General features: G+C 47.8%; 5 protein-coding genes across 5 annotated transcripts, besides 22 other annotated features; 2 read left to right on the top strand and 3 right to left on the bottom strand.

Moving 5' to 3' along the window:
- Window positions 1-567: 567 nt before the first annotated feature.
- Window positions 568-596: a microsatellite.
- Window positions 578-604: a microsatellite.
- A 195-nt stretch (window positions 605-799) lies between these two features.
- Window positions 800-3,292, bottom strand: PVX_100830 (hypothetical protein, conserved; the record flags this gene model as incomplete). The annotated part of the gene is made up of 3 exons (XM_001613862.1): window positions 2,470-3,292; window positions 1,066-2,296; window positions 800-919 (listed from the first exon to the last, which is right to left on the bottom strand). Exons 1-3 carry the CDS (start codon window positions 2,640-2,642, stop codon window positions 800-802), a joined length of 1,524 nt encoding a protein of 507 aa, XP_001613912.1. The 5' UTR covers window positions 2,643-3,292.
- Window positions 2,219-2,246: a microsatellite.
- Window positions 2,741-2,770: a microsatellite.
- Window positions 3,292-3,323: a microsatellite.
- A 370-nt stretch (window positions 3,324-3,693) lies between these two features.
- Window positions 3,694-3,718: a microsatellite.
- Window positions 3,719-4,317: 599 nt separating this feature from the next.
- Window positions 4,318-4,353: a microsatellite.
- A 394-nt stretch (window positions 4,354-4,747) lies between these two features.
- Window positions 4,748-4,773: a microsatellite.
- An 824-nt stretch (window positions 4,774-5,597) lies between these two features.
- Window positions 5,598-5,621: a microsatellite.
- A 212-nt stretch (window positions 5,622-5,833) lies between these two features.
- Window positions 5,834-11,329, top strand: PVX_100825 (hypothetical protein, conserved; the record flags this gene model as incomplete). Its single annotated transcript, XM_001613861.1, has 1 exon — window positions 5,834-11,329. One exon carries the CDS (start codon window positions 5,834-5,836, stop codon window positions 11,327-11,329), a length of 5,496 nt encoding a protein of 1,831 aa, XP_001613911.1.
- Window positions 9,315-9,337: a microsatellite.
- Window positions 11,330-11,806: 477 nt separating the features above from the next.
- Window positions 11,807-11,850: a microsatellite.
- Window positions 11,851-11,993: 143 nt separating this feature from the next.
- Window positions 11,994-12,013: a microsatellite.
- A 103-nt stretch (window positions 12,014-12,116) lies between these two features.
- Window positions 12,117-12,193: a microsatellite.
- Window positions 12,194-12,262: 69 nt separating this feature from the next.
- PVX_100820 (hypothetical protein, conserved) lies at window positions 12,263-14,730 on the bottom strand. The gene is made up of 3 exons (XM_001613860.1): window positions 14,333-14,730; window positions 13,596-13,978; window positions 12,263-13,467 (listed from the first exon to the last, which is right to left on the bottom strand). The coding sequence occupies exons 1-3, from the start codon at window positions 14,361-14,363 to the stop codon at window positions 12,469-12,471; spliced, it is 1,413 nt and encodes a 470-aa protein (XP_001613910.1). The 5' UTR covers window positions 14,364-14,730; the 3' UTR covers window positions 12,263-12,468.
- Window positions 13,786-13,827: a microsatellite.
- Window positions 14,415-14,476: a microsatellite.
- Window positions 14,570-14,621: a microsatellite.
- Window positions 14,731-14,865: 135 nt separating the features above from the next.
- Window positions 14,866-14,925: a microsatellite.
- A 56-nt stretch (window positions 14,926-14,981) lies between these two features.
- Window positions 14,982-15,004: a microsatellite.
- A 159-nt stretch (window positions 15,005-15,163) lies between these two features.
- Window positions 15,164-15,188: a microsatellite.
- A 328-nt stretch (window positions 15,189-15,516) lies between these two features.
- Window positions 15,517-16,542, top strand: PVX_100815 (hypothetical protein, conserved; the record flags this gene model as incomplete). The annotated part of the gene is made up of 1 exon (XM_001613859.1): window positions 15,517-16,542. The coding sequence occupies one exon, from the start codon at window positions 15,517-15,519 to the stop codon at window positions 16,540-16,542; it is 1,026 nt and encodes a 341-aa protein (XP_001613909.1).
- Window positions 16,543-17,114: 572 nt separating this feature from the next.
- PVX_100810 (hypothetical protein, conserved) lies at window positions 17,115-22,181 on the bottom strand (the record flags this gene model as incomplete). The annotated part of the gene is made up of 1 exon (XM_001613858.1): window positions 17,115-22,181. One exon carries the CDS (start codon window positions 22,179-22,181, stop codon window positions 17,115-17,117), a length of 5,067 nt encoding a protein of 1,688 aa, XP_001613908.1.
- Window positions 18,683-18,858: a microsatellite.
- Window positions 18,872-18,904: a microsatellite.
- Window positions 21,551-21,680: a microsatellite.
- Window positions 22,182-22,186: the final 5 nt, after the last annotated feature.

Genomic DNA, 22,186 nt, shown 5'->3' with positions numbered 1-22,186 from the left:
GGCCCACTATGGTAGCGGAACATATGCAATTGCGCATCGCTCGCTCGGTATGTACACATCCCGTCAGGTTGTCCCATCCGAACGTTTGGCGGTTTTTTATTTTCAGTTATTTTTCCTTTTCCGTTGGAGGTTGGGGCGTTTTATTATTTTTTTTTTCCCACAGGGGCTAAGCAAAAGTGGTATTTTTATCTGTATTTTATTTTATATATTTTTATTTTATTTTTTGTTTTTTTTTTATTTTGCTTCCTTTCCCCAATGGTTATTATTCAACAGATTGGGCGGTAAAATAGGCGCATTGCCTTATACATATGCATGTAAATACGTTTTCAAATACGTATGTTTTTTTTTCTTTTCTGTCCTCTCCCCGCTGGCATCCGCAGTGCCCATTTTGCGTTCGGCTATCCCCCCCGTTTGGTTAAGACAGTTGGGGGTGGAGCAGCTCGGCCAGCGCGCAGAAGTATCTTCATACATGTTGCTTAACAACGCCAAGTTCGTTCCTTTTTAAGTGATGTAAATCACGCGTTTGTGTTGGGGGCCAGCAAGGCAGGTATAACCCCAGAAGGAATGGGAAAAAAGGAAAAAAAAAAAAAAAAAAAAATCAAACACTTTACCATTTTTTAAAAGCCACAGCGAGCAGAAAAGTTATACTCGTAAAAATGCACAAATGGAAAACATTTTTTTTTTACTATTTTTTATAAATGCGGTGCCCCTCTCGCTATGTTAAAACGGGACTAGGACAAAATAGTGGGGAACAAACGGACGCGCGGGATGCTCCTGGCTATCCTGGGGGGGTCTCTCCTCACAGCTTGAGATACTCGCGTAACTCCTTGCAGGACTTAAAATCCCAGTCGTAGAGCTTGTCGCACCCGAAGAAAATTACATTGGGCCAGTCTTCGTTCTCCTTCATGCAGTAGAGGTTCTGCGGGGGGGGAAGCAAACGAGTGGGGCGTCACGCAGTGTAATGCAAATGAGTTGGGCATCACGCGGTTGAATGCAGATGAGTGGGCTGCCGCTCACTCCGCCGCAAATCTGCGCGGGGGTGCCCCCCTCGCTCGGCGGCCTCACCCTTTTAAGGTCCTTCGTGTACAGGCAGGGAGGCCCCGCCTCTCCGAAGGCGCCAAAGTCGTAGACCTTCACGAGGCCGTCTTCGGACCCTGCGAGGGTCAAATTGGGGTAATGCGTGCTGACCAGGGAGACGCAAGAATTGGAAAACGCCTTAAACCTAACTGTGCTCTTGTGTGAAAAGCTGGAAGACGAATCTGTAGCGTAACGTATGTCTATCCTACTCACATACCCATCAACGTCGGATGAAATGATTTCCTTTTCATTGAATTTGCTCCAAGTGGTCGACTCGGGGGTACTCTCCAAATGTATGCTCATCCCAACTGTGTCTTTTCGTATGTCATATAGTTTTAGCGTTTTGTCCGATGAGGTTGAGAGGAGAATGTTACTTTCATTCGCGTGGAAGGAAACGCTGTTAACTTTTTTTTGGTGAAAGTTAAAGGAATGTAGGTAGGTGAGGTTAGACAGGTCCCACAATTTAATGGAGCAATCCTTGGAGCCGCTGCACATCAAATTGGGGATAACCTTCGACGAGTTGAGGCACGTGACGCATTCGGTGTGGCCCTGCAGGTTGTTTTTGCTCTGCTTCCGCTTTTGCCCCTCTTTCTGGGCGGCTTCCTCGGCGGCTCCCTCGGCGGCTCCCTCGGCTGCTCCATCTGCCTGTCCCACTTGTGAAGCTTCTACTCCTCCCACTTCTGCAGCTTCCCCGCTCCCCTTGCGCCTCTTTTTGCGACCCTCCCCCCCGCGCTTGGCCCTTTCCGTGCCGCCCAAATAGCTGAGGGCCTCCAGCGTGTCGATGCTGTGAATGTCCCACAGCCCAATCTCCTGCTTCATGGTGCCCACAGCTACGATGTCCCTCCCCCCGTAGTAAGACTCCCCTATCACCTCCAAGCACAAGGGGTAGTCATCAATAATCACATCATCGTAGATGTTGAAAATGCCCTCATCGTAATTAACTAGGTGAACCTCCAACGTCCCAATGTCACTGTATATTTTCCCATTTAGGGTTAATGCGTCGCCATCTTCTATGCACAGCTCATCATCAAAAAGGTATTTTTTGTTCGTCTCTATGAGGTTATCTTCTTTTATTACCTTTTCGTTTTCCTTTTCGTCGTTGAAAACGTTTTGCAGGGCATCGTAGGAGTCTGCTTCGTCTCCCTTCTCCTTCTTCTTCATCTTCTTCTTCCGCTTGCCCTTTTCGCCGACGTCGCTGTCGCTAGAGGGGTCTTCTTCGCTGCATGGGGGGGGAAGTTAGAGGAATTAGCAGTTGCAAAAAAGGGGGCTTCCCAAAATGGCGTTACTTCCGTTACGAGTGCACATGGGTGTAACACAATCGCGCACGAATCTACGTCGCTGTAGAGAAGCACGTACACCGCTCGCCGTGGCGACGGGGCCGCTTCCTCCTACCTGAGTTGCTCAAATTGGCGCCCAGCGGACTTCTTCTTGCCCCTGGGTAAAAAGGCTATGCAGCTCACAATGTCACTTGGCTTCTTCGCAGACTTTTCATTTTTTATTTTCTTTTTCTTGGGTTTTTTAAGGGTTCCCGGGGCTGCATCTGCTGGCTTGCGCTGTTCGCCCATTTTGGAGCGGCCGAGTAGCTACTGGGTGGGGGCCGCCTATCGGCTGAGTAACGGCTTAGTACCGAGTGGGTATCTCCCAGGGTCACGTTCCGCAGAACGTTTTGGCAGCGTTGCCACGCAGGAAGGCAACTTTATGTGACACCTGGGAAGGGGCCTTCTCTCCGGTGGCGCTCCACAAAAAGGCGGCATTCCCCTCAGGATGTACCCCCCCCTCTTCCCTACAGTGCGCCAGGTGAATTTAAAAAAAAATGGAAAATGGGAAAAGTCGCCCAAAGAAGGTGTTCCATGCGTTGCATAAATCCTCTCCACAAAATCATAGGCTTACAGGTTTGGCCATTTCGTAGAAGCGATTTCTGAAGATGCTTCTAACATGTATGATACTTTTGTGGCGAATCGTTTTTTTGCTTTTTCTTGGCAAATGACCCTTTTGGGAAGAGCTGCTAATCGGTAGCTTCTTCCGCCCAAAGGGAAGCGCCTTAACATTTGCAATAAAATATGAAAGCGTTGTGCTCCCGTCCAGGGCGTTTCCTACGTGTTTTTCTATGCCACTTAAATCCTCCATGAGAGGAATGCAGATCCATTCGTTTTATCCCTTTTTTGCAATTTTACGGAATGATGCGGTTGCCTGGCTCCGTAGTCCCCTCAGCAACATTTTTTTTTTTTTTTTTTTTTTTTTGTTCTTTGCGAACGTGTCGTCACTGACCCAAAGAAAAAATTAAAACAAACTTAGAACATTTTTGCGAATGCGCAGAGAGGGTCATTTTGCGAAAAAAGGCGTTCACCCAGAGGGCCTTCACCAATTTATCATTTGTATATTCACTCACCCCTAACGGTTGGCATATGCAACATATGTAAAAGTAAAAGAAATGCATGAGCAGCTGTACATGTACTCTGCCGCTGCTTCTTCCTTTTACATACCGCGCGTGTACATTTGAACAGATTTGCATTTGCGCCATGCGTAGATTGTTATGTTTGTTTTGGCTAGCCAAAATATAAATGTAAATTAAAGCGTTTTTCAGTTCCGCCATCTTTCTGTCAACTGTACAAGTAGCGTTTTTTTTTTTTTTTTTTTTTTTTTCCCTTCATTACGACATCGCGCGGAACGGAAGAGACGGTCGGTCGGCCCCTTACCATCTTACCAACTTACCGTCTCACCGTATCACCCGCATCCGTGCCTTTCGCCGCTTCGTTGTAAAGCCGCGCTCCTCAGCGGGGTGTCACCCTGTTGAGACAGTGTCCCCGTTTGTGGCACCGCCGTTTACGCCCCCCCCCTGCGCCGTTCTGTCAACGAGTTTTTTTCAATTGCATTTTGCTGCTGTGTTCTCGAGCTTGGCAAAAAGCGGCCATGCGGGGTAGTGTAGCTGTGCGGGGCAGTGTAGCCATGCGGGGCAGCGTAGCCATGCAGCGAGCGCCCTCGTGTCTGTACTCATCACCGGGCTGACACGCCTGTGTAGCTATGCGTTCACCTGTGTAGGTATATAAATGCGCTCACTTATGTGCCCATTCATGTGTACCCATTCGTATGTCTCCATCTCCTCATGCCCTTACTGACGTGCGTCCCGCCGCGCATACACCCGTACGCATAGCCTGGCCACGCCCGTTGAGGCCTTTTCGAGTCCCCTCCCCCGAGTTTGTCATTTGCCGATGTTTGCGTATGCAGAGCGCAGCCGCATAAGGAGTGCGGAATGCGGAGTGCGTAGCTCGCGCCTGCCCGGAGGGGTACATCCGATTGCTGAACGCAGTTTAGCAGGGGTGTCCCACGATTGACGCGATTCGCCGCATTCGTTTCGCTGCGCTCGTTACGCCGCGTCCGAGAGCCCAGTGGGCATAACCCTGTGGGAACCTTCTCCCCATTTCCCTGTACGCAAAAAACCTCCCCTGCGTAAAAAAAAAAAATATATTCTCTCAATCTACATGTTTGGCACACCCTTTTGTGTACCCCCTTTTGTCACAAATTATTTTTTTCACAAAATTGCCATTCCTGTCAAGTCATACGTACACGTAAGCGCAAACGTAAAGAAATGTTAAATGTGAAATGTGAAATGTGAAATGTGAAATGCGAACGTGTATGAAAAGTGAACTGTGAAATGTGAAATCTGAAATTTGATTTTTTTTTTTTTTTTTTTTTTTTTTATGTACAATTTTTTCCCCCCCCTTTGCACATGTGCAATTTTAACCATTTTGGTTAACCCCCCTTTACGTGAATTTTCCCATCTTTACGAGCAGCGAAAAAGTGAAGATTTTCGTTTGCCTGTCACTTGGGAGAATGACCTCTTGCGTGTGCCATTGCGTTTATGTGTGAAAAGGGCGAAGGGAAGGAAGAGAGCCGCGTATTGGAAGCCGCAAAGAAGCAGCTCGAGCGTGGCGCGCAAACCGGGGGGGAAGGTAGGTATGCATACAGGAGGCGACAGTGCCACTACACCAGCTGACTGCCGAGATACTGCAGCTATGTAGTTACCTTGCTACCTAGCTACCTGTTTGCACTACGCTCGTAGCCCCTCCCCTCCATTTGTACCCTCGAGCACTTTTGCGTACATGCACACCACAACTCTGCCTAAGCAGAACGGGATGACCTGACACTGGGTGAATGGGTCGTCTGCTCGAGAACGCACATATGAGTGTCGGCCGAGCCAACCATCACCGTTTGGTTTGCTCTCTCTTTGGTGATGCCCCTCGTTTGCACAAACTGAAGTTCTTCGCCCCTCCGCTCTGCATATCTGCTCACAACGGCGAGCGTCTCCGTGCGGATTTGCAGCTCATTCGTGGGGGAGGCAGCTGTGTGTGTAGATTTAGCAACGCCTAAGGGAGCCGTCACAAGTGCGGAAGGGACTCCCCGAGGAGGGTGCCACTGCAGCCAACGCGATGAACAAATTAGAAGTCTATTGGGAACCCCCTCGAAATGGTAGCGCATAGAGGTGGAAGAAGTTTGCAGATTATTTTTACTTCCCGGAGAAGTTAAAAAAAAAAAAAAAAAAAAAAAAGGCACACAGGGAGAGTTTTTCTAGAGGGGGAGGGAGGCTCCTCAAAGGTGAACCTATCTGCTTGTGTGTGAATCACCACACAGGGGGGAGGGATCACACCCGGCGTAGTCACACCTGTGGAAGATTTATTTGGGGGAAAAAAACTCAGGTATTGCCCCCCCCCCCTTTAGTGTAGCCGCCTGCCCGCCACTCTCCCCCCCAGCGCACAAAATGGACGGGTTTGATGAAGCGAAAATGAAACAGCTGCAGCTGTTGAAGGAAAAAATGAAAATCGCCAAGGCACAGAAAGTGGAAGAAGTAAAAAAAAACGAAGACGTCTTCTCCCTCTCGCATGATGTGAAAAATGTAAGATCGTTCGAGACGCAAGATGTCAGATTTAACAAAATAGGAAAAAAAATATTCGATGCGTTTACGCCCAGTAAGAAGGTAACACACATTAAGGGGACGAGTAGTAGGTACCCTTTTCAGCAGGCCAAAAGTGGAAATGCTAACTTCCCCTTTAAGGCAAAGAATGGCCTGATCAAATTGGCAAACGAGTCGAACGCGTTTGATACGCCGCTAACATTTGAGGAAGTGATGCGAAGAAAAAATGAAAAGAAAAAAAAAGAACTGGAGAGAAGCGGGCAGAATGGCATGGTGGAGGACATGCTCAATAGTGTAAGGCAGTTTAATTTGAGCGACGACCGGGAGGACAAAAATGAGGAGGAGCAGCCCGGCCAGGCTAACCACGCCAACCAGGCAAACCAGGCAAACCAGGACAGCCGCTCAACCAGCGCCGATGTGTACCACCACACCTACAGTGGCAGCCCCCCGAGGCCACTGCACGAAAAGGCTACAAACGAGCAGGCCATTAGCGGATACGCAGCGGACAACAATCAACCAATCAACGGAAGCATCTCCAATAACAGCAGCTCCTTTGGCGTGGACGTAGTGAGGAACAACCAGCCTCTTTCACATGGTATAAATTCCTTCAGTAATTATTTCTCACCCCAGGTGGGTAAAGGTCAGGACGCTGCCCAAAAGGGTGCGGATCTAAACAGGACCGCCCCTCACGGTGCAGATTTGAACAGGACGGCCCCTCCTCAGGGTGCTAACCATGGGGGAGGTCCTCTCAGCGAGAGCTTCCCAGGTACCTTCGATGGAAGTGGAGCGACCAGTTTGTTTGGCAGTCGTGGAGACCTAAGCAGTCGAAGCGGTAGTAACATTTTTGGGGGCAGCCTAGCCAAGCTAAATCAGCCTAGCTTTAACCAAACGGTTAACATTCCCAGTTCAGGCCAAGGCCCAAGTATCAGTCAGCACAAGGGGAACCATAGCAGTATGATGATGGCTCCCTCTGCTAGCAATGGCGGCAAGGGGGAGGTCCGGGGGGAGAGCGCCCACAGCCTGTTTCAGAGCAGTAGAAATAGCACTCTCGGAGCGAGTAACATTTTCGGCATGCATAACGCGCCTATTGGGGGTAAGCACCAACCTGGGGGGAATAACGCTCTTGTACCCCCCTCTCCAAACCAAAGCATCGAAGCGAGTTCCCTGTTCGCTCGCAACGATGGAAACAGTAATGGAAGCAACACGGGCAGTCTTTTTAACAATTCCTTTAGCGGCCACAATTTGAACAGCACGCGGAACGCGCCAGATTCAGCAGGCAAAAGTGGCCTCTTCAACAACACCAGTGATGGTAGCGGGGGCAACCTTTTTGGGAAAGCGAGAAGCAACGCGCAGCTGTTTAGTGGCAGTGGGGGGATCTTCGGGAAGGCCAGCAGCGGCACCACGAACTTGTTTGGAATTGCCCCTAATGAGAGGACCCCCTTTGGGAGCGCCGCTAATGAGATGACCCCGTTTGGGGGCGCTACTAACGAGAAGAACCCATTTGGAAGCGCCGCTAACGAGAAGAACCCATTTGGGAATGCCGCTAATGAGAACCCACCCGAAAAGGCCAACAGCGGAAAAGGCATTTTCGGGAACGCCCCAGGGAGCAGCAAACCCTTTGGAAACGCGGCGGGCAGCGGCAACCCCTTCGGAGCCCCCCCCAGCGGAAGTAACATTTTTGGAACCCCCGCGAATGCCAGTAGTAGCCTTTTTGGGAAGTCGTCCGGAGGAACCAACCTCTTTAACAAAAGCGGAGGTGCCAGCAGCACGAGTCAGTTCGGCAGCGCGAATGCCAGTAGTAGCCTTTTTGGGAAGCCCCCCGTGGGCAGCAACATTTTCGGCGGCAGCAGCAGTTTGGTGAGCAACGTGAGTAGTGCCTTGAATGGCGACGGGGCGGTGTTGGCCGACGCGCAGAGCACCCCCGCCAGCAGGTGCGGCGCCCCTGGGGAGGGCCCCCTGAATACCAGCAGCAAGTTATTAAGTGACGGTCCCACGGGTAGCGGCGGTGTGGGCCTTCCAATCAGTAGCGGCGTCGTGGGCCTTCCAAGCATCAGCGGCAACCGCTTTGGCCTCCCCAGCAGCGGCAATGTTGGTTTTCTAAGCAGCGGCGGAAGCGTCCTCACGAAAGGAATGCCAAACAGCAGTGAGGTCAACGCAAGGGTTATGAAGTTTAAGAATACCCTATCGAACATTAAGAACAAAAGATCTGGAGGTCCGAACGAACCGATGGCAGGTAGTAGCGGGGAGAGTGAAGCTCAAGTGGATCCAACGCAGGTGGGAGGTTTCCCCAATATGAGTGAACAACAACCCCCTGGAGAGGGTCCACTTGGGGGGGAAAAAAATGGCGCAAACGAACAATCAGAACCACTGCAATTCCAAAATGTGGAGCAAACAGGAGACTGCAATAATGACGTGGCTGCTCAACCAACAAACGATAGCCACGTGGGAGAAGCAGCCAAAGGAAATCTCGACAGTGAAAAGGAAGAGGGCACGACCATTCGAAGGACCTTCTCAAGTTATTTTAACACTTTCATTCCGTCGATATTTTCGAGCCCTAGTAAGCCAGCCGCAAAGGAGGAGTGCCCCAAAGGGGACGCCTCCGCTGTGGAGAAGACAAACCATGAGGAGGTAAAAACAGACCATTTGGAGGCGAAGACAAACAATGAGGGGGCAAAGACAGACCACGTGGAGCTGAACAGAAGTGCCCACGCTAGTCCGCTTCCTAATGATGCGTCGGAGGGGGAGAAGCCGGACGCAAATCCCCTCTGCAGTGACAAGGAGGGAGAGGCGAAGACATTCTTTAGGGCCACCCCGTTGAGGGACCCCCCGAATGGAACTCTCTCCTCTCAACCCGATGGTGGCAACACGCTGATGAGCAGTCGCAACAATGCTTTATTAAATGGTGAAAAAACAAATGAACCGCTACAGTTCAATCCGTTTGTTGATTCTGACCACCCGAACAGTAGCAACCACGAGGCGCCGTCGTTTAGGAGCCAAAACGGGACAGGCAGTCACGCCGTAGGAGAGCCTCAGCAGATGCAGATGCACAGCAAGGAGGCAGCCAAAGTGTTAAATCTCCCGTTGGACGTTAATCAAAACTGTGCTGCGAACCCCCTCAGTGGTGAGGATAACAAAACGGGGAGTTTATTCAGTCACGCTGCTGGTGGTTCAGTTAATGCCCCAATTATGGGGTCCCACCCAGGGGTGGAAGGCAGTAGACACCCCACGGTGGGGATTCCCTTTTCCAACGCAAATGTTGGACGTGGTGCAGATAAGGTTGGGACATTACCCCGTTCGGCAGCCCCCGCTTTGAACTCGACTTCTACTAGGAGCTTCCTCATGAGTAGTGCCTCCGAAAACGTTCTAAGCGAACGCAACAACAGTAGTGCCGCGTTCAACGGGAGCAGTAGGGTCGACGAACCCAGGGGCATCTTCCAGAAGGACCCAAGTCACAACCACCTGATTGAAGTGGCCAATGGAGACAGCTTGGAAAATAAGGAGCAGCTCGAAAAAATGAACCAAATATATAAAAACATGAGTTGCATAAAAAAAAATATAAGCTATATTAATAAGTACGTCCCGTCGACCATTGAAGGTGTGGGCAACTATCTGCATGAGAGCATCAACTCGGTGCAAAACTACGACGCTTTGTCTAGTGCCAACCGAACGTGTTTAGAAAAAATGAACGCACCGAGTAGTTCCGCACAGTCAAATAAGGAGCTAAAAAATATGATAAACGATTTGAATAAGCAAATGGGGAGAGGTGGTGGACCTTCTGGGGGGGAAGACGACAGGGGGGGAGTCCCACTCGGCAAGGTGAAGGGATCACCCTTTTGTAGCCCCTTTAACAGAGCAAACCAGGGGGAGATGACACATAACGCGAAAGCAGGAGTGATTGGTTGCGCTCCAGATGGAGGAGGCCCTTCCAAAGGCTACCCCATTTTTAACGCCACGGGGAAACACACCCCTGGGGGCAATTTTGTAAACACGAATTTGCTAACCCCCAGAGAAAAATTAAAATTAATAAATGAGACTTCCAAAGAAATTGCAACGAATGAAGAATCCGATATGGACGAGAAAATACCTGAACATGTTCAGAAAATTATGGAAAGGAGAGAATATTTTAAAACAAAAAATAAGTTAACAAATAGTGACTCAAAGAAAAGCATCGGAGTGAAAAAAATTAAACCATTTGTCCCATCAGAGTGTAGCGAATCTTTTAGGAACACCTTCTACACAAATGATAATAGCAAAAATAAGAATAATGTTTTCTCCCTACAGAATTTAAGTAGTATGCATATTTTGAGTCCCAACCAGAGGAGTAGTAGCGGTGCGGCGAGTGGCAACATTATGGGCATCGTGCAGAGGGGACTGAATAACAGTGCGCTTGCCCCCCTTGGGGGAGAGGCTCCGCATATGATGAACAGTGCCGATCATTTTAGGATGGAGAGCAGCTCAAACAACGGTGCTGCCGCTATACGCGCTTATCCCACGGTGGATGACCGCAGCGCCATTTTTAAGGACTCCCCAGAGGAGAAGCAAAACAGAAGCGACACACATAGTAGCAGCAGTGCGAATTTTTTTATATATAAAAATATGCCCCCTTCGTCGAGTAACACCATGATGGGTGGCGCCTTTGCGAGTGAAAATGCACAGGATGGCTATAACCCCTTGGCGCCAACCAACAATTTTAACAGTGCATCTAATTCAGGCGAGTTAACCAACAGGGTGAATGTCGGTGGGCGAGGAGGTGAAACCAAACCGTCGGGAGAATCCCTCATCAAGATGGAAGAAGAGCTAAACAGACAAACCGATTTTATTTCGAACATTTACTCAAGTTTAGGGAAAAATAATTTTATTTACGACAACCGCGGGGGGATGGACTCCACAGATGATAAGCAGAGAGGTGATCATGGGGACGATGGAGTGGACCCCGCGGCCACCAACACGGATGATGCCCCATTGAGGAAGAGAAGCCTTGACAGCATCAGTCGCGCCCACCACGAGAATGATGACGCACGTGACGATGAGTCAAACCCTCTCGATAACGTCGAAAATGGAGATGACGACGATCCCACGGGCGCTCAGAAGAAAAAAAGGAAATTCGGTCCCAATGGAATCAACGAGGAACTGCTCCCAAAGGAAAACAGATGCATTGACATATCCAACTGTGTTAAAGAGATTAGGGACTCCAGGACGCTGGCGGACATTTCGGCCAACTTGAGCAAGTACACCGTGGAAAGCGAGCGAATTCTGTGCGACATAATTAACGACACGTTTAAGATGTCGCTGAAGATTTCCTCGCTGAGCGATTTGCCCTTTCTCTTCGAGGACTTCCCGTGATGCGGTGTAGAGTAGCGGCGCAGCGACGCTCGTTTCGTCCGCGCATCAGCCCGTCCCAATTTTGTCCGCAACCCCAACGGCAGGGGCAGGAAGGAAAAGGGGAAAAAACAATGGCCGATTTGCGCAGCTACTTCATTTCCCAGAGGGGAACTTGCCCCCGTTGAGGACACAAATTCGGCCCCCCTCAGGAACGCACATTTGTCCTACGCACACGTGCAGCGTTTTTATTTTCATTTCATGTTGTTTGAAAGAATGCATAAATGTCGATATGCTTATTTTTTCCCCCCTTTTAATTGTTAAAACGATGTACGAGCAAATCGGCATGGCACTCACATTGTTTGTTTGAACATTTCATTTTGAATAACCTCGTGTCGTTTGCGAGCACCCGCACAGCGCGGTTACATTGCGCGACCTTATGGTGCCGCTCCCTCATGCGCGTGCCCAGTTTAACCTTGATTTGGACGAATTAAAACGAATGCTTAGCAGTGTAGCTGGTGAGAACACTCGCTGGAAGAGCGCATCCGCCTATTTGTAACCTACCCGCGGCGAACTTCCACCTAGGAAGTACCTTCCAACGATTTAATTTTAAAAAATGAATGGCTAGCTGCGAACACTTTTTGCGAGAAAGGTTATGACCGTTCAGATTATTTTCACCTTTTGGTGCACTTTTTTTTTTTTTTTTTTTTCTCTCTGGCTAGCTAAAAAAGGTGTAGCTCGAAAAATTAACACGTGACACGCGTATTTGTCTACATACGTAATATGCACATAGATGGGTCTTTTCTTTGTTTCTTTTTCAAAATTAATCTTTTAAAAGAAATTGCGATACTATAAAAAAAAATTGAAAGAAAACATGGCAACAATCAGACATCAACATGCAGACACGAATGGTGGGCACTCAGTTACCTTCACAGAACTGTTTTAAAATGTGGGAATTAAAAAGGGTGAAAAAAAAAAAAAAAAAACGAAGGGATGGGGCAGATTTAAAAGTATAATCATTCCTCTGCCAAAAATGTTACGTGTAAGTACTCCCCTGCCAAAAATGTTACGTGTAAGTACTCCCCTTCCAAAAAGTTCAAGTGTGGGAACAATTCGCTCTCACAGACCTTTTCCCCTAAATGCAGTAACTCCCAAACTGCGCGCTAAAGGTCGATCGGCACAAACAACCCGTCATGAGCCAAGGAAAAGGAAATGTCTGGATATTTATTCGATAACTTCTTCAAAAATAAGTTAGTAATATAATGTTCTATGTCGCAGGACATTCCAATAAAGTATACTTTCTTCGGCTTGATAAGCAGAGCAATTTTTATACTTTCGTGTAGGGAGAAATGCGAATAATGTTTTGCCTTGTAATAAAGGGCGTCTATAACTAACACTTCCGTGGGGCCTACCTTCTTTATGTACTCCAACACATTGGGTGGTAAATAAGAACAGTCCGAAATGTAAACCAGCTTTTCATTCTCTCCTATGATATACCCAACACATATGTAGTTACGCCCATGTTGAAAGGGAATAAATCTGATGCGTTTGTTTTTGTCAAATTTGGTGTATACATAGCCGTATTCATCTTTTTTGTTATACGTATGTATATTTACACAAGTCCCATCATCATCATCATCGTCAATGTCAGCGTTGTGGTCGTCATTGTTGAGGAGGTTTTCCTTCTGTTGCTCGTTTTCCTTTCCCTTCCTCTTCTTCCCCTCCTCATCATCGTACCCTCCTCCTCCTCCCTTCTTTTTAATTTTATTCCCACCATCTATTTGGTTCCTCTGTGTACTATTTGTGGTACCCTTATGGTCCTGCTTTGGCATCACAACTGCCCCATCCTTTATCTGGTTGGTCGTTTTTTCTTCAAGGATTAATTTGTTATACTTTTCATCCTTGATAACTAACAGGTTAAGTGCTGCTATTTTGGAAAAGAAAATGTTTTCCTTCCTCTTCTTCACCAGGTAGTCATAACCATTTCGCAGGCGCTCATACGAAACTGCATTCACGTAAATGTCGATTGGGTTCTTCGGAGTGTAGTAGTAGCTGTCTCCCTTGGTTATTTTGTTGTACTCTTGGAGGTCCCTCAGGTCATCTATTCCGTTCAGCGCGTCTGTGTGGCTGTGGCTTATCAGCACCGAGTCCAGCTTGATTTCCTGCGGGGAGTAATCGGGGGGGCACAATTGGAGCGGCATAATTGGAGCGGTAAAACGGGGCGGCGAAACGGGGCCGCCAAACGGGCGAACACCGCCACGCGACAACTCCCCCTCCCCCGCGCACTTACGTAGAAGTTAATTTTGTCCTTGTTCCGCAACAGGCTGTCCCTGAAGGTTTTCCCGACGTCAATTAGGACATACGAGTCATTCGACTTCACCAACACGCAGATGTTATTTCTTTTATTCTTGGAGTTACCATTCAGAGCATCGTAACAAGTGTAGCATTTTAAATCATGGCAATCCGGGTACTTCTTTCTTAGATACAAATCGTTCAGCTGGTCAATACATTCTATATCGTGTGCAACCAACTCGTCTACAAATTTGTTTATATGTTCTACGTCTTCCTGCCTCAGTTCCGAGCTCTGGGGTTCCCCCTTATTTTTGTTGGACAAAATTTTGGAGTTTTTGAAAATGTGGGATAGTTTGGGCGTGGACGATGAAGAACCTGTACCTGCGCGGGGGCGAACGGAGGGAATAAGAAGTGATGGGAAGTGATCGGAAGTGATCAAACGTAATAAAAGCGACGGGGGGGGGATGACACGCTGGGTGTGAAAAAAAACCCGTTCGGGGTCTCGAGACGCCCTTCTGCTGGCACTCTTCACACGTCGCGGGATTGGAGACCCCCTCCCACTCATTTGACAAAACAAGCGCAACGTGAAGTGGCTTCCACGTGTGGTATACGCATTGTACGTGTGTTCTCTCAAAGCGTGTCCCCTTCATTTTTCCTTTTTTCCCTTTTTTTCCCTTTTTTTTCTCATTTTTCTCTCATTTCATGGTTCGCCGCGCTGCTCTCTCCGTCCAGTACCTAAAAATATGATACCGTTCCCAGTTATCATACTTAATGTGAAGTTGGTATGTGTCCGCGGGGGGTTTTGTTGGGTTGGGTTGGTTGGTTTGTTTCACTTTGTTTTGCTTTGCTTCGCTTCAATGTGATTTGCTTCACTTTGCTTTTCCTTTGAAAGAGCGGGGGTCACTTTAATTCTGCTAATTCGCAGCGAGGAGTTTTACTGGCGGGGAGAAGTTTCATTTGGTTGATTTCAACTGTTGCGTACTTTTGTTAAAAGGGGTTTCCGTTCGATCGAGTGGCGCGTAAACTTGGAAAAAAACTGACGAAGTTTATTCACGGGGGGGGTAACACTATTCAGCATGGAGAAACAGAAAATACGACAATCATCGGCGATAAATTTCGACGGGTTTAAGCGCTTCCGGTTGGAGTGCTACTTGTTGAAGTATTACCGGTTAAAGTGCTGCGGGCTAACTTGCCAAAACGCGGAACAAAAAAAAAGTACCCTCAATTTGTGCCTCTTTTTCTCACCGCATTTTGCATACGCTTTCGGGGGAAAAAAGGATAAATAAAAAAAAAAAACGGAAACGGAGAAAAAAAAAAAAAGGCTGACAATTTTAGCTATCGAAATAAAAAATTATGACATGGTCAGGTAAAATTAACCTTTTTGACAAAAAAAAAAAAAAAAAAAAAAATGTATTTTTTGGCTAGTATTACCTTTAAGTGAGAAATTCACAAGTTGACGAGCTGATAAACTTACGAAGTGATAAATTTTCTCCCAAAGGAGGGGAAAAAAAAAACCCCGAGCGTCAAACATGTATTATCTTAAACGCGACAGATGTGTATATGGGAGGAAAAAAAAAAAAAAAAAAAAAAAAAGGTAGGCTCTCTCCCACTAGGCACTTGGTTGAACATTTTTCATGAAAATTGGGCGATGGCGCAGTTCATACACACGCACGTTTGATTATGTAGGAATGTCTTCTTCGTTTTTTCTTTTTAACCATTTATTTGGCATTGCGCGGAGTGACAAACGAATGGTATGCTGGCAGTTTTTTCCTTTTTCTTAGCAGAGGAGAGGTATCACTCTGGCGTCCCTGCGTGCGCGCCCCCGGTCTGCTGTCCAGGCACTCCGCCGCGAACCACGGCGCTAATCCGCTAATCTGCTAATCCGCTAATCTGCTGTCTGCTAAACGACTCCCCCACGCATGGCGCTCGAGGAGGACGCGGATCGGTCGCTGACGACCAAGTACATCCTCATGACGGAGCGGCTAAAAGGCAACCAACTGGAGGGCCGAAAACTAAAGTTGAAGGCCTGCGCGCCGGGGACGAAGGAGCCCATCGACCCAATCGACCCAATCGACCACGACGTGATAGAACAGTTTTGCGACGCTTTAAAAAGGAACACGTCCTTTAAGGGCTACCTCGACATATCGCACAACGACTTGAATGAAACCTGCCTCTTTCACATCCTGTGTAGTGTGTACGAAAGCAAAAATATAACTGGCATGAATTTAAGGGGAAATAAAATTACCAATATGTTATTTAACAAAATTTTGCTAATTCTTGAAAGTAACAATTTGGAATATATCAACGTGCAAAACACGGAGCTAAATAATCAGCAAATTAAAAATATCATTTTCTGTTCCCTAAACAGGAGGCTCAAATTTATGAAGCTCTCCTTTTTAAACCTCGACACGTTTCAGTTTCTGGTGGAATACCTACGCGACAACGACTCGGTGGAGAAGTTGCACTTCTTCATGTCGTATGGCCACCAAATGAATTCCTCCCGCACACAGGATGATGAGAACATAGCGAACAATTTTGAAAATTACGTCCACGTTAGATATAGGCAGGCCCGCTACTGCCCTTATTATATGGGCCATACGCATCGTGGGTTCCTCCCACCTGTGGTAAAAAAAAAGTCTGCCTTTTCGCTACGTCACATCCGCACCGTGTTGTTGCCCCCCTTTCTCGCCCCTCCACAGAACTTAAAAAACGCGCTCAAAGAATTCCTCGACGTGATAGAGAACAAAGCAAACGTGAAGGAGGTCAGGTGCGAAATCGACTTCCACGACCAAGAAGTAGACGAAATGGTGTGCTTCATCCATGCTGCTTGCGAGAGGCACCGGCGGATGGAGGGGGACGACCAGGGGCTGCTCGAAAATGGGATGCAAATCACTTCATCGGAGAAGATGCTCTTGCTCATGCCGGACATCGACGGGTGCGGCTGACGCGATAAAACGCAAAAGTGTTGGCACACGGAAATGTATGCCTATGTGTGTGTATGCACATATATAGCACGTGAGCGGATAGACATCCCATGCCACCTTGCACCACACACATCAAACCCAATTTGAATCCCTTTTCCCAAGGAGGAACAAGCATATCGAAAAATTCGAAAAGGAAGTACCGTTTACTTTCGACAAAGATGTTATAAGTTTTCTCCAAAAGATGTTGCCTTAGGGAGTTTTTTAAAAAAAGAGAGCAAATTGGGATGACTAATAATACAGGGAGTTCGGTTAAAAAGTGAATTACAAAAAGGTATGTAACTGGGGGGGGGTTTACAAATGCGTAGTAACGGGGCTCACAAGGTAGAAACGTGGCTATTCCCATGCGCAGTCACCTACGTGGGGCCTCCACGCAGAGACGCGTTTGTACGCCTATTTGGTTCACTCTTTTTTGAAGCGGCTGGCCATAAAGTAGCCGCGTAGAAGCCGCGTAGAAGCCGCGTAGAAGCCACGTAGAAGTCACGAAGTAGCCACGCCGTAGCCACTTCCTAACCTCTTCACCACTTCTTAACCAATTAACCCCTTCGCTGGCGCTTCCCCCCCGGCAGGGCCTCCGCCCCATTTGGCCGCTTCACCCCGCCGGGCCGCGCCCCGTCCTGCAAAATGCTCGTAAGCCTTTTGTGAAAGTCGTTAATGTTAATTTGTATGTCCTGGCTATCTATGCGTTCATCCAGGAGAGCACAAAACTTCCGAACTTCTTCCATGTGTGTGTGCTCCAGCTGGTCCTTAAAAAGGAGCAAGTTATGATCCCCCTGCATGTGCGTAATGGCCTTAACCTTTTTTAGTAATCCCAACAAATTCAGCGTCACCTTTTTGTTAAATAGGTATGCATTGTTGCTCGTCAATATGCTGTTCAGGTATAGGCAAATGTGATGAACGAGGTGGGACAATTCATTTAAGCTAAACGTGTTCAGAAGACCCTTTTCATTCGCATTACCTTGACGTAGTACGTTGGAAATATAATCATTGCAAATATCATCACGCATAATTCTATTCACTTTTTTTTTTTTGCAATCTTTGAAAATAGCCATAATTTGTCTTGAAATAAATTCCCTTTCCTCTAATTGGATAACTTCAGTTTTTACCTGACTGTTCAGGTAAAAAGTGACATCAAAATCGGACGCAAATTTTTTAATGATATTTGCAAAATGCTTCTTGTACATTCCGTTAAAAAGCTCGCTGATATTTAAGTACCGTACAAAGGCGCTTTTGAAAAATATGCTTAAGTATCTTGAATAGCAGTTTCTCAATTGGGGAAAGAAAAAAATGATTTTTAAAAACTCGAGTACGTAATTAATTACTACGTGGCTTTTACGGGTTACTCTACTTTCTATCATGTTGTAATGCTCCAAACATTTTATCAGAACTTTTAAAAGCTCTGTGTTTTTTGTTTCCTTTACAATTATCTTCACAATTTTTACGACGCCGTTTTTCACTAGTTCGATCAGTTTGTTTTTGTCTTGCGCTACAATTTCTTTCTTCACTTTGAAGCTCATCAGGATGTGCTTGATTTGTTTGTCCAGGGCGCGCAGGTCCGCTGCGTACATGGCGGGCCGCGATTGGGGGGGGGCCGCGCTGTCCCCGCTGGGCTGGGCTGCACCGGTTTCGCCAGCGTCTTCTTCAGCGTTTTCCTCAGGTGCTTCTCCAACGGCTTCTTCAGCGTCTTCCTCGGGGGCTTCTCCAACGGCTTGGTCATCCTCTTCATCGGTGCTCTCTTCACCGCTTCCTTCCCCGCTACCCTCAAAGCTGCCTTCCTCGCCGCTACCCTCGCCGAAGTGCTCCCCCAAGCGCACACTCATTTTCACCTTGCGCGAGATAACCGCCAGGGAGAGCGCCACGTAGCACAGCGTCCTCACGGTGTCCTCGGCACTCTGGTCCTTCAAGTTCCCCTTCAGGTGCTTCAGCAGGTACGTGACGTCGTGAAACAGGTCTGTGCGTTTTTTTTTCTCCGCCAGGTCTCCGCTTTTCTGCTTCTTTTTTTTCTCCTCCTTTTTGGGGTCCTCCGTCAGCATGTCCAGCAGGAAGTTGTTCGTCACGACGATGTCGCTTTGGCCGTCTCGCTCCTCGTCCGGGTCGTTCGTTTGGCCGTCCGTTTGGCCGTCAGTTTGGCCTTCAGTTTGGCCGTCAGTTTGGCCGTCAGTTTGGCCGTCAGTTTGGCCGTCAGTTTGGCCGTCAGTTTGACCATCCGTTTGCCCGTCAGTTTGGAGATCCGTTTGACCATCCGTTTGACCATCCGTTTGACCATCCGTTTGGCCATCCGTTTGGCCATCCGTTTGGACATCCGTTTGGACGTCAGTTTGACCATCCGTTTGGTGATCCGTTTGCCCACCATCTTCTTCACTTTCTACGCCACCTTCCGGCGCTCCCCCCTCGAGCATATCCCGCGGGGTCACCCCCTTCAACAGCCTGTGCATGCGCCTCGAAAACTTCAAGCCCTTCCTCCTGTTGGCGGGCAGGAAGCTGTGCGTCGCGAAAAGTAAAAACTCATTTTTGTACGCACTGCAGCTGAGCAACTTGCTTATGGGCACGTAATTCTTCGAGAAAACGACCATCTGTTTTTTTAACTCGTCCGAAAGGGGTCCTCCTATGTCGTGGGCATTTGCCAGTTTGACCAGAGCGTTCGCGTCCTGGAAAATCTGTCGATACCTTTTCTGGAGCTTCTTCCTGTTCACCCTGGAGTCGCTGTTTTTTTTTTGCAGCGCATTGCCTAACGTATGTGTCATGTGAAATATCAAAAGGTTAAAGAGAAAAAAGACAATTTTGGCTAGTTCCACCGTTTGAAGGTTACAATCTTGTCGCTTCTGCTCCTCCTCAGTGGTGTTTTTTTTTCCCTTCATGATCGAAACACAGAATTTAATAATTTTTTTTACGACTAGGAAGTTGTTTCTTTTGGCACATTTTTTGCCAAACGTTGGCTCAAACTGTAGGGATACTTCCCTTTCCGTTGTCTTTATCTTCTTCTTCTTATTCTTAACTTTCTCGTAATAATTTTGTGTGCACAAAATGTGTTGCCTTTTTCCGTTACAACAGAGTATGCATTTTTCACCTGACTTGGTCAGGTGAATTATGGTCAAAAATGCGTTTACAAAATTGTACGTGGATTTAAGTAAAACTTCAAGGGAGCGCAAATTTTTGCGGTACATTTTGGTTTGATCCTTTTTCTTATTTTGCAGTGCGATTAGCGATTTTAATGTGGTGAAACTTTCCCTGGTTAGCTGATCCACGGCGATGTTAATTATGTTCATGTCAAACTGGAGGTTTTTCTTCTTCTGCGCGCCGCCGGAGATGTCCACAAAATGGATGCTCTTTAAAATGGTGAAGGTGTTTTCTTCCTTCTTCTCGGCAGCGGCCTTGAGTTCCTTGGTGCCCAGGGCGAACTCGTTGATGCCGAGCGTTTTCAGCTTTTTGTTTTGCTTGGCGAAGAGGAGGGCCAGCTGGTTGCCCTGATTACCCTCGCCGCGATTACCCTCACCGATGTTCTCGCCGCTGTTCGTGCCGCTCTTCTCGCCGCTCTTCTCACCGCTTTCCTCGCCGCTCTCCTCACCGCCCAGCGAGAGGGCGTGCCTGAGCACATTGCGCAGGGCAATCTTCTGCAGCAGCAGCAGCACGTTCATCCGGTGGTACTTGGCGCCCGTGTCGTGGGCCAGCAGGTAGCGCAGATTCTTGTAATTCAAGTCCCTGTTGTTAACAAACTTGTACAGCTCATTCATGAAAAAGAGATTCAGTATGTTCCCATCGATGTTAAGGTAAAGGCACAGTTTATCTTTAAGTAAATTTAGAAAGGCGTTGCTGTAGAGGACGTTGGAGAGTCCCGTGCTTGGGATTTTCTGTGCAGGCAAAATGCTCCTGTCGCTCTGTTTGCTCGTCGCAGTGGAAGCCTCCATGATGATCTCTCCAATTCGGAAGGACTTGTAAAAAACAATCTCGTGCAGGACGGGGGAGAAGTCAAACATTTTTATAAACCTTCTCGTGAGCATATACAGGAAGGAGAAAACGACGAAGCAGAAGTAGTCATGCTCGGTGACGGTCCTATAGGTCAGCTGCACCAGTTCGTGTTTGCTCATGTGGCCCTTCTTCTTCGCCAGCCACTCGGCGATCAAATTGTTGGCTTCTCTGGGGCGATTCGTGCTGTAAGGGGTCGCCTTATTCTGTTCTGCATTATGTGCATTGGCGTTATGTCCCTCTCTCGTTTGCGCCTCCCTCGTTTGCCCCTCCTTGGTGGCGTAGCTCTGCCTGTGCGCCCACTTCTCCTTCCGCTGCTTCTCCCTTTTGGACACGAAATGATTGTGGAACCTGCCCGAGGAGATATTGCAAAGCACGGTGAGCTTCACCTTTGGCAGACTAAACAGAGGGTCTTCACCCAGCCTGAACAGCGCGTCGAACACTCGGCGGTACATGGAAAACACATCCCTATATTTCTTAAACAGAGGAGAGTTATTCTGTGCACTTTCTGGGAAGACGTCCATAATATCGTGGTGGTTCGAATGGAGCAGATTTACCAAATAGATGGTGGCCAAGCAAAAGGTGTTCATAACCGTCTTGTTGTTTCTCTTGTTGCTTATAACGGAGAAGCAGAAGTGGAGGACGTTTTTATAGTCCCTCAAAAGGTGGGAGTATAAATCCAAGATGGTGCTCAACTGAACGGAATCATTTAGCAAGCCACCCGTCGTATTAGGGTTTAAATGTAAAAAGGTGATGATTTTCAATTTGTAGAGCAGGTACACGTAGAACAGAAGCCCGTAATACTTCTTCACCGTAAACTTTGTGTTCATTTCTTTCCCCTTTAGCTGGAACAAATCTGTGACCCTTTTGTAGAAATTCTTTAGGAAAAAGGGAAGCAACCCATTTCGCACGTAGAGGAACAGATTAAACGCTGTTTCCATGAAAAGGGGGAAATTTGGAAAGCTGGTCACGACGTTGCCCACGACTTGGCTCAAGGCTACTATGTACTTCTTATTCATCATGGTGTTCTTCACGCTTTGGTAGAAGTAGTGCTCGTCCTGCAGCAGGTTTTTGCTGTCTTCTCTCTTTAGCACTTCCAGGTAGATGAGGATGTTGCTCCTGAGCAGGAAGGGCATCACGCGGAAGGGGCTTCCCCTCATCTGGCAAGGCAGCTCACCCTGGTCTGCCTTACCACCCTTACCACCACTCGCATCATCCGCCTTATTTGCATCATCGGACGGGGCGACCCCCACGCTGGTCACCTTCCTCACCACCTTGTAACACTTCTTCACGTTGACCCTGCGCATGTACTTAAACAAGTAGAAGAGAAAGTCGCAGAGGACCTCCAGGTAGCCATTTTCCTGCTCAAAGGGGACTAAAATTTTAAAGAGCTTCCTCAAATTGTTGAAAAGAATTTTTTTTTTCTTCTCCTCCAAGGTGGAGATGCTTATTTTTAAAATGTCTCTTTCGAGGTCTTGGTAAATGACGCTGCCCAAAAATTCGAACAGCTCCTTGGTTTGCTCCTCCCTTTTTTTGTTCTTCTCGCTCAGGATGCCCTTCACCTGCTGTATGCACTCCTTGTCCGCCTTCCTGCTGCTGCAGTTGGCCAGCACGTCGCCCAGGCTGCTGGCCAGCTTCATGGTGC

This window comes from Plasmodium vivax, chromosome 14 (assembly GCF_000002415.2).
Source record: "Plasmodium vivax chromosome 14, whole genome shotgun sequence".
NCBI lineage: Eukaryota > Apicomplexa > Aconoidasida > Haemosporida > Plasmodiidae > Plasmodium > Plasmodium vivax.
The sequence above is the reverse complement of the archived record's forward strand: the minus strand, read 5'-3'. Positions and strand labels throughout refer to the sequence as shown.

Excerpts from the sequence above, each read along its gene's own strand:
- PVX_100820 (XM_001613860.1), bottom strand. The coding sequence starts at position 14,363 with ATGATAACTGGGAACGGTATCATATTTTTAG. Across the intron at positions 13,979-14,332 it reads GAACGGTATCATATTTTTAG|GTACAGGTTCTTCATCGTCC; the intron begins GTACTGGACGGA and ends GCCCCCGCGCAG. Across the intron at positions 13,468-13,595 it reads AGGACAAAATTAACTTCTAC|GAAATCAAGCTGGACTCGGT; the intron begins GTAAGTGCGCGG and ends TACTCCCCGCAG.